Source organism: Carcharhinus amblyrhynchos, unplaced genomic scaffold (assembly GCF_965287045.1).
Source record: "Carcharhinus amblyrhynchos unplaced genomic scaffold, sCarAmb.v2.hapA scaffold_437, whole genome shotgun sequence".
NCBI classification, from domain to species: Eukaryota; Metazoa; Chordata; class Chondrichthyes; order Carcharhiniformes; family Carcharhinidae; genus Carcharhinus; species Carcharhinus amblyrhynchos.
The window spans coordinates 102,501-112,500 of record NW_027650177.1 but is presented as its reverse complement, the minus strand read 5'-3'; the positions used below and the strand labels follow the sequence as shown (position 1 = coordinate 112,500).

The following is a 10,000-nucleotide window of genomic DNA, read 5'->3' as shown; positions in this document are numbered from 1 at the left end:
GCTCCCTTCGTGGTGGAGGAGGGGGGCGTGGAGTACGCCGCCGGCATCCTCTCCTACGACGAAGCCTGTCGGGCCTACACGTACGCCGTTTACACCAATATCTACATCCACCTCGACTGGCTCAAGGAGATCATGGCCAACCATTGAGTTTGAGGCTAAAAATCAGAGCCGGGGGTTGTGGGGGTGGGGCGGGCACTTCCCTGGCCCCCACCCCCGGTTCCCCAATCAACCCCCAACCCCCCACAAAACCTCCAATCCTTCCATTCCCAAGAGCCCCCTTTATCCAAACCTCCCCCAACCCAATCTTTGGCCCACACTGTACAGGACTGGCTAACTCGCTAAACTCTCAGTAGCCCCCCCTACCCCCACCCCCAGCACCAACGCCCTCACTTGTCACCCTCACCCCACCCCCACCCACCCTCCCGCAACCGTGGGACCCTTCAACCTCCCCAAAAACCGACCCCCACCCCCCCACCCAAGTCCTACTACCCTCTCACTCTCAACAAACTGTGGGGACCCGCGCAATCACCCACCCACTGGAATTTTCAATAAAAATCCTCGTTGCAAAATATTCCGTCTCTCTCTCTCTCTCTGGCGATGACGAGGTGGGGAGTCGGGGTGGGGGGGGTAGGATTAGTAAGTTTGACACAGAGAGAAATGGGCCGAGTGGCCAGCAGCGAGGTTAAACACTGAAACCTTCTCCCTTGAGCCGCTGACATTGACACGGCAATGAAGTGCGGGTTACACAGGAAATAGCTTCCCACTGTTGACTCTATCCATACCCTTCATAATCTTATACACCTCCATTAGATCCCCCCTCAGTCGCCGTCTTTCAAGGGAAAACAGCCCCAATTTGCCCAATCTCTCCTCATAACCCAGTCCTTCCGTACCAGGGCAACATCCTGGTAAACCTCCTCTGCACTCTCTCCAGAGTCTCCACGTCCTTCCGGTAGTAAGGCCACCAGAACTGGACGCAGGACTCCAAATGCGGCCTGACCAACGTTCTGTACAACTGCGACATTAGACTCCAGCTCTTATACTCTATCCCCCTTCCTATAAAGGCTAACATCCCATAGGCTTTCTTCACCACCTTCTCCACCTGTACTGCCACCTTCAAAGACTTGTGCACTTGCACCCCCAGGTCTCGCTGCGTTTCTATACTCTTTATAGGCTTACCCTTTATCATGTAACTCCCCCCGACATTATTCCGGCCAAAATGCATCACCTCACGTTTATCCGGATTAAATTCCCTTTGCCATATGTCTGCCCAATATCCCAGCCTATCGATATCCCGTTGTATTCCCAGACACTGCTCCTCACTGCCCGCCAATCCAGACATCTTAGTGTCATCTGCAAATTTGCTGATCGCACCACTTACTGCCTCTTCCAAGTCATTTATAGATACGATAAGGACACCCCCACCCCCACCCACCACACAGCCCCCACCCCCTCCCCCCCACCCCCGGACACTCTCCCTTCCACCGTCTTCCCTCGGGGAAAGAGGTACAAAAGTCTGAGGTCACGTCCCGACCGACTCAAGAACGGCTCCTTCCCCGCGTTCGATGTCCTACGTTCAAGGGTCACTCTGGGTCACCCCACGGCACGGAGCCATTCAAGATGGCGGCTCAACGCCAAGGTCAAGGGGAGGTGTGGGGGGTGGGGGGTGGGGGGTGGTGGGGGGAGATGGCTCGATTCTCTCGCTCGCCTGGAGACGGTTCTGGGCTCTGCGGAGTCAGCTCAGGACGTTGGACCCAACAAGGAGTGACCTTGTGTGTGTGTGTGTGTGTGTGTGTCTGGGTCACCGTCCAGCTCCCGATTTTACAGATTCATCTGTCGATACTGAACTGTTTGCCTCTGGTGAGTTCAGTGGGGGAAGGTTCGGGAGATAAGGGATGGCAGATGCAGGAAGGGGAGGGCTGGAGACGGGAAAGAGAGTGGAGGAGGGCGGCGAGGGGGTGGGGTGGAGACTGGCCAGTCGCTGACTCTGCAGTCACTAACTCAATGGAAAGTTCCAGATCTGGGCAGTGGGGAGGGGACACAAGAGGGAGAGAGGGTGAAAAGCGGCGGGATCTGCGCAGAGAGAGCAATTGCAAAGCACCGAGCCCAGCGGACACCCGTCTCCTCCAAGAACACCTCCGATTGCCCGCGGACGTCCAGACACAGTCTCAACATGGGGTGAGAACCCCGGGCAAGGGGAGATTTACTCTGTATCTAATCCCGTGCTGTACCTGTCCTGGGAGTGTTTGATGTGGGGACAGTGTAGAGGGAGCTTTACTCTGTATCTAACCCCGTGCTGTACCTGTCCTGGGAGTGTTTGATGTGGGGACAGTGTAGAGGGAGCTTTACTCTGTATCTAACCCCGTGCTGTACCTGTCCTGGGAGTGTTTGATTGGGGGATAGTGTAGACGGAGATTTACTCTGTATCTAACCCCGTGCTGTACCTGTCCTGGGAGTGTTTGATGGGGGGACAGTGTAGAGGGAGCTTTACTCTGTATCTAACCCCATGCTGTACCTGTCCTGGGAGTGTTTGATGGGGGGACAGTGTAGAGGGAGCTTTACTCTGTATCTAACCCCGTGCTGTACCTGTCCTGGGAGTGTTTGATGGGGGGACAGTGTAGAGGGAGCTTTACTCTGTATCTAACCCCGTGCTGTACCTGTCCTGGGAGTGTTTGATGGGGGGACAGTGTAGAGGGAGCTTTACTCTGTATCTAACCCTGTGCTGTACCTGTCCTGGGAGTGTTTGATGGGGGGACAGTGTAGAGGGAGATTTACTCTGTATCTAACCCCGTGCTGTCCCTGTCCTGGGATTGTTTGATGGGGGGACAGTGTAGAGGGAGCTTTACTCTGTATCTAACCCCGTGCTGTACCTGTCCTGGGAGTGTTTGATGGGGGGACAGTGTACTGGGAGCTTTACTCTGTATCTAACCCCGTGCTGTTCCTGTCTTGGGAGTGTTTGATGGGGGGACAGTGTAGAGGGAGCTTTACTCTGTATCTAACCCCATGCTATAGCTGTCCTGGGAGTGTTTGATGGGGGGAGAGTGTAGAGGGAGTTTACTCTGTATCTAAACCCATGCTGTACCCTTCATGGGAGTGTTTGATGGGGCCAGTGTTCCTTCTTCGCAAAGACATTGTTTATTTGGGAATAGATATTTTCTGTGTTTTATTCCTGCAGGATTTTCCAGTTCCGTTTGATGTTGCTCTGTTTGATTGGAGCATTATCACACCTCAGTTCATGTTTGGGTGAGTCGCAGTGTGGGAGGGTCAGTGCTGAGGGAGCGCCGCACTGTGGGAGGGTCAGTGCTGAGGGAGCGCCGCACTGTGGGACGGTGAGTCCTCGGGGAGTGCCGCACTGCGGGAGGGTTGGTGCTGAGGGTGTGCCGCACTGTAGGAGGGTCAGTGCTGAGGGAGAGCCGCACTGTGGGGCTGTTAGTGCTCTGGGAGCGCCGCACTGTGGTAGGGTCAGTGCTGAGGGAGCACCACACTGTGGAAGGGTCGGTGCTGAGCGAGCACCGCACTGTGGGAGGGACAGTGCTGACGGAGCGCCGCACTGTGGTAGGGTCAGTGCTGAGGGAGCACCGCACTGTGGGAGGGTCAGTGCTGAGGGAGTGCCGCACTGTGTGCGGGTTGGTGCTGAGGGAGCGCCGCACTGTGGGAGGGTCAGTGCTGAGGGAGCGCCGCACTGTGTGCGGGTTGGTGCTGAGGGAGCGCCGCACTGTGGGGATTTGTCTCCAGGATTTGGTCATACCTGGCACATGTTCTCACAATGTTGTATTTCAATCTTTTGTTTTAACCAGGTTTTCACATTCAAACCAGGAGGGAAATTGACTGTGAGTGTTTTTGCAATATTTCTTGCTCTGGGCTCTGAGTGGATCCTGATGTGTATCTGAATAAGGATGGATTATATTGGATTGGCAGTGCTGAGGGAGCTGTGCACTGTGGGAGGGTCAGTGGTGAGGGAGCACTGCACTTGGAAGGGTCAGTCCTGAGGGAGTGCCGCACTGTGGGAGGGTCATTGCTGAGGGAGCACCGCACTGTGGGAGGGTCAGTGCTGAGGGAGCGCTGCACTGTGGGAGGGTCAGTGGTGAGGGAGCACCGCACTGTGGGAGGGTCAGTGCTGAGGGAGCGCCGCACTGTGGGAGGGTCAGTGCTGAGGGAGCACCGCACTGTGGGAGGGTCAGTGGTGAGGGAGCACCGCACTGTGGAGGGTCAGTGCTGAGGGAGCGCTGCACTGTGGGAGGGTCAGTGGTGAGGGAGCACTGCACTTGGGAGGGTCGGTGCTGATTGAGCGCCGCACTGTGGGAGGGTCAGTGTTGAGGGAGCGCCGCACTGTGGGAGGGTCAGTGCTGATGGGAGCGCTGCACTGTGGGAGGGTCAGTGCTGAGGGAGCGCCGCACTGTGGGAGAGTCGGTGCTGAGGGAGCGCTGCACTGTGGGAGGGTCAGTGCTGAGGGAGCGCCGCACTGTGGGAGGGTCGGTGCTGAGGGAGCGCCGCACTGTGGGAGGGTCAGTGCTGAGGGAGCGCCGCACTGTGGGAGGGTCGGTGCTGAGGGAGCGCCGCACTGTGGGAGGGTCAGTGCTGAGGGAGCGCCGCACTGTGGGAGGGTCGGTGCTGAGGGAGCGCCGCACTGTGGGAGGGTCAGTGCTGAGGGAGCGCCGCACTGTGGGAGGGTCAGTGCTGAGGGAGCACCACACTGTGGGAGGGTCAGTGCTGAGGGCGTGCCACACTGTGGGAGGGTCTGTGCTGAGGGAGTGCCGCACTGTGGGAGTAACTTACCAGGGAACGTTGGATTTTGGAACTGGGTCTAACAGTGTATTTTCTCCATCTGTTTTTTAAACAGATTCTGTGGAATCTTCGGAGGACGCGGACAGGCATGGGTGAGTGTGTTTGCAATGTTTAGTATTCTGGGCTCTCTGGAGACCTGGCATTGCAGAATGAAACTGGGTAATTGTCGGATTTCTCTCTGGGGGAGCATTGAGGGAATAGTGATCATAGTTCTGTCTCCTTCACACTCGCACTCGGGTCAGCACCGAGGGAGCGCCTCACTGTTGGAGGGTCAGTGCAGAGGAACGCCACTCTGTGGGAGGGTCGGTGCTGAGGGAGTGCCGCACTGTGGGAGGGTCGGTGCTGAGGGAGCGTTGCTCTGTGGGATGGTCAGTGCTGAGGGAGCGTTGCTCTGTGGGATGGTCAGTGCTGAGGGAGCGTTGCTCTGTGGGATGGTTGGTGCCGAGGGAGCGCCGCACTGTGGAGGGTCGGTGCTGAGGGAGTGCCGCACTGTGGGAGTAACTTCACAGGGAACGTTGGATTTTGGAACAGGGTTTTACAGCATTTTATTTCCATCTGTTTTTTAACCAGATTCCAATGTATTTCGGCTTATCACAGACATGCATGGTGAGTGTGTTTGCAATGTTTCGTATTCCGTGGTCTCTGGAGACCTGGCTTTGTGGAATGAAACTGGACAAGTGTCGGATCTCTCTGTCGGGGAGCATTTTAGGGAATAGTGATCATAATTATGTCTCGTTCACACTCGCACTCGGGTAAGTGCCGGGGGAGAGCCGCACTGTGGGAGGGGCAGTGTTGAGGGAGTGCTGCACTGTGGGAGGGACAGTGCAGAGGGGGCGCCGCACTGTGGGAGGGTCAGTGCTGATGGAGTGCCGCATTCTGCAATGGTCAGTGCTGAGGCAGCGCCGCACTGTGGGAGGGTCGGTGCTGAGGGAGCGCTGCACTGTGGGAGGGTCTGTGCTGAGGGAGTGCCACACTGTGGGAGGGTCAGTGCTGAGGGAGTGCCGCATTCTGCGATGGTCAGTGCTGAGGGAGCGCCGCATTGTGGGAGGGTCGGTGCTGAGGGAGCGCTGCACTGTGGGAGGGTCAGTGCTGAGGGAGCGCCGCACTGTGGGAGGGTCTGTGCTAAGGCAGTGCCACACTGTGGGAGGGTCTGTGCTGAGGGAGCGCCGCACTGTGGGAGGGTCAGTGCTGAGGGAGTACCGCACTGTGGGGATTTGTCTCCAGGATTTGGTCATTCCTGGCACAGGTTCTAACAATGTTTAATTTCAATCTTTTGTTTTAACCAGATTTGCTCATCAGCCCCCAGCCAGGGGTACCATGACAGTGAGTGCTTTTGCAATATTTATTGCTCTGGGCTCTGTGGAGATTCTGTTGTGGATCTGAATAAGGTTGGATTATATTGGATTGGCAGTGCTGAGGGAGCGCCGCACTGTGGGAGGGCCAGTGCCGAGGGAGCATCGCACTGTGGGAGGGTCAGTGCCGAGGGAGCACCGCACTGTGGGAGGGTCAGTGCTGAGGGAGCGCCGCACTGTGGGAGGGTCAGTGCTGAGGGAGCCCTGCACTGTGGGAGGGTCAGTGCTGAGGGAGCGCCGCACTGTGGGAGGGTCGGTGCTGAGGGAGCACCGCACTGTGGGAGGGTCAGTGTCGAGGGAGCGCAACACTTTGGAGGGACAGTGCTGAGGGAGCGCCGCACTGTGGGGAGGTTCAGTGCTGAGGGAACGCCACACTGTGGGAGGTTCAGTGCTGAGGGAGCACCGCACTGTGGGAGGTTCAGTGCTGAGGGAGCGCCGCAATGTGGGAATACCTTCCCAGGGAAGGGTGGATTTTGGGAACTGGGTCTAACAGTGTTTCATTTCCATTCTTTTTTTTATCCAGCTGATGAAGCTGAGGATATCACACACAAGGATGGTGAGTGTGTTTGCAATGTTTCGTATTCTGGGCTGTCTGGAGATCTGGCTTTGCGGAATGAACCTGGACAAGTGTCGGATCTCTGTGGGGGAGTATTTGGGGAATAGTGATCATAACTCTGTCTCCTTCACACTCGCACTCGAGGGAACTGGGACCAAGTAATCTTGGGAAGTTTTCATCTGGAGTGAGGGGAAATATGAAGCCATCAGGCAGGAAATTCGAGGTGGAAATTGGAAGGAGTTTTTCCTCAGGGAAACGCGTGGAAGAAAGGTGGTAGATTTTCAAGGAATGTTTGTCCGGAGCTCTGCGCGACCGCGTTCCGATGAGACAGGGAAGTTTTGGTCGGTTCACGGGAACCGTGGTGCTCGGGAGCTGAGACAAATCCGCTCGAAAAGAAAAGCTCCCGAAAGATTGAGGGAGCTGGGAGATGTTCGGGATCTAGAGGAGGATGAGACTTGTAGGAAGGAAGTTCAGAAGGAAATGAGGAGAGCCAGAAGGGGTGATGAGAAGGCCTTGGCGGGTAAGGTTAAGGAGAACCCCAAGGCCTTCTACAGATATGTGAAGAGGAAAGGATGAGATTTGAAGGGATGGAACCGGGAAAAGGAGATCGGGGAGAGTCTGTGTGGAACCGGGAGAAATAGCAGAGGTGCTTCATGAATACTTTACTCTGGGATTCCCAAGGGAAAAGGATCTGGGTGGTTGTCTGGGCAGGTTTGGGGGCTGACTGAAGAGATTGAGTGTGTGGACGTTAAGAAAGAGGATGTGTCGGAGCTTTTGAATAGCGTCGAGATGGATAAGTCTCCGGGACCGGATGGATGTTCCCCAGGTTACTGTGGGAGGCCAGGGAAGAGATTGCAGAGCCCCTGGCGATGATCTTTGCCTCGTCGATGGAGACGGGAGAGGTTCTGGAGGATGTCATTCCTTCACTCAAGAAAGGGAATAGGGAGAGCCCGGGAAATGATAGACCAGAGGGTCTAACCCCAGTGGTTGGTCAGTTGATGGAGAAGATCCTGAGAGGCAGGATTTGTGAAGATTTCGAGAGGTATAGATGACCAAAAATAGCACGGCTTTGTCAAGGGCGGGTCGTGCCTTACGAGCCTGGTTGAGTTTTTTGAAGATGTGAGTGAACACATTGAGGAAGGAAGAGCGGTGGATTTGGTTTATATGGACTTGAGCAAGGCCTTTGATCAGGTCCCCCGTGCAAGGCTGCTTGAGAATGAGAGAGGGCATGGGATCCTAGGGGATCCACTGTGGGGAGGGTCAGTCTGAGGGAGCAGGGCACTGTGGGAGGGTCAGTCTGAGGGAGCTCCACATTGTGGGAGGGTCAGTGCCGAGGGAGCACCGCACTGTGGGAGGGTCAGTGCCGAGGGAGCGCCACACTGTGGGAGGGTCAGTGCCGAGGGAGCACACACTGTGGGTGGGAGCTGAAGGGCTAAATGCGTTACTGATCTGTGCCTCACTGCACTCCCTCTCCATCTCTCTCTCTCTCCTCTTGTTTTAGTTCACTGTGGCGTTCCTGCGAATATTTCTCACGGACATTATGAATATCTGTCTCATCACGATGATGACACCTATCTTTCCGTGATCAAGTATGTTTGCGATGGCTCGGTCTACCACCTCGAGGATCCCGAGGAGGGTAGGTAATGCTGGTGTGCGGTGGCGAACCATCAAAATGTAATCGAGTGAGAAAATACTCCCCCCACCCCACCAACCAAAAAGAAAATTGTGCATCCCCTTCTGCTGACTATTGGGCTGAAATATTATAGGGCAGCCTGTAACCTGACGTTGGTGGAATTTGGGGATACAGGTGTATTGCCAGCCAAATTCACCAAACACTCACTGAACGTTCGATGACACGCTGTTCTTATTCTTCTCTGAGTGAGCTGTGTCGATTGTGCTCCACCCACCGGCCTCCGGGTTATGGTTACAAGGCGACCAAGATTGTGTTCGCAATGTTTACCGGGTTAACTGAGGGGATCGCGAGCGGGGCTGGGGTGGGGGGAGTGCCTCCATTGATCATTTTTTTTTGAGAATGATGGGGAGAAACGCCAGCCGTCCTGATATCAAAGGATGGCCATGTCGGATAAGCAGCAAACCTGCGCCATAAGGAACGCTGTGAAGAGTTCCCCTGGTAAATTTGAGCGATTGTTCCCAGACCGAGAGAAGCAGCTTCAGAGTCGGGTAAACTTCTGGTTCATTCTACCAAGGACACAACCAGGAATAGGATATTTCTAGCCCAGTGTTGTTGGCTGAAACTGGGGCGGTCCGTGACCTTGCTGAGCTGGGAGATCCAGGAAAGAGTGATCATAATATTAGGCAATTTTGGAATGGGTTTGGGAGCAATTTGAGGAAATCCAAAATTAGTTGTTGTAAATCCCAAACTCTGAGGCTCATCCCTCATTCACCCTGCCCTCTCCCCGTTTCCCTCACTCCCCCACCCTCTCCCCGTCTCCCTCGCTCCCCTCGCCCTCTCCCTGTCTCCCTCACTCCCCCAGCCCTCTCCCTGTCTCCCTCACTCCCCCCGCCCTCTCCCTGTCTCCCTCGCTCCCCCCACCCTCTCCCTGTCTCCCTCGCTCCCCTTCCAGCCTCCGCCCCAGGGGGGTAGGGGAAGGGGTTAGAATGATGAAATCGAGGTGGAGGGGGATATTTCAGAGTACCGGGGGAGGGTGTGTGACACTGCGATGGTTTGGGTAAATGTGGATCCGATTATCTGGGATTTGTTCTCAGCCTGTCTCTGTGTCTCTCTGTCTCTCTCTCTGTCTCTCCCTCTGGTCTCTAGCTGTGTACATTTGCACAGAACAGAACAAGTGGAAGAACGCAAAACTGAAGTACAAATTGCCAGAATGTCACAAAGGTGAGAGAGAGATTAACCTCAGTAACACACAGTCTCCCTATCCCCTCGGTTACACCACACTCGGAGCACCGTGCACAGTTCCCGTCTCCCTATCCCCTCGGTTAGACCCACACTCGGAGCACAGTTCCCGTCTCCCTATCCCCTCGGTTAGACCCACACTCGGAGGACAGTTCCCGTCTCCCAATCCCCTCGGTTAGACCCACACACGGAGCACAGTTCCGTTCTCCCTACCCCATTAGTTAGACCCACAATCGGAGACTCGGAGCACAGCTCCCGTCTCCCTACCCCTTCGCATAGATGCACACTTGGAGCACAGTTCCCGTCTCCCTATGCCCTCGATTGGACCCACACTCGGAGCACAGTTCCCATCTCCCTATCCCCTCGGTTAGACCCACACTCGGAGCACAGTTCCAGTCTCCCTATCCCCTCGGTTAGACCCACACTCGGAGCACAGTT

The 10,000-nt window shown here is 55.8% G+C and overlaps 2 protein-coding genes across 2 annotated transcripts in view; both read left to right on the top strand.

Moving 5' to 3' along the window:
- Positions 1–147, top strand: part of LOC145339389 (haptoglobin-like) — a 14,407-nt gene extending 14,260 nt beyond the window's left edge. Inside the window, exon 10 of the mRNA XM_080183836.1 lies at positions 1–147. This exon is cut by the window's left edge and continues 629 nt beyond it. Coding sequence (XP_080039962.1) covers positions 1–147 — 147 coding nt within the window.
- A 1,470-nt stretch (positions 148–1,617) lies between these two features.
- Positions 1,618–10,000, top strand: part of LOC145339388 (haptoglobin-like) — an 11,176-nt gene continuing 2,793 nt past the window's right edge. Inside the window, 6 exon segments of the mRNA XM_080183835.1 lie at positions 1,618–1,636; positions 4,838–4,874; positions 6,069–6,094; positions 6,658–6,690; positions 8,192–8,326; positions 9,470–9,544. Coding sequence (XP_080039961.1) covers positions 1,618–1,636; positions 4,838–4,874; positions 6,069–6,094; positions 6,658–6,690; positions 8,192–8,326; positions 9,470–9,544 — 325 coding nt within the window.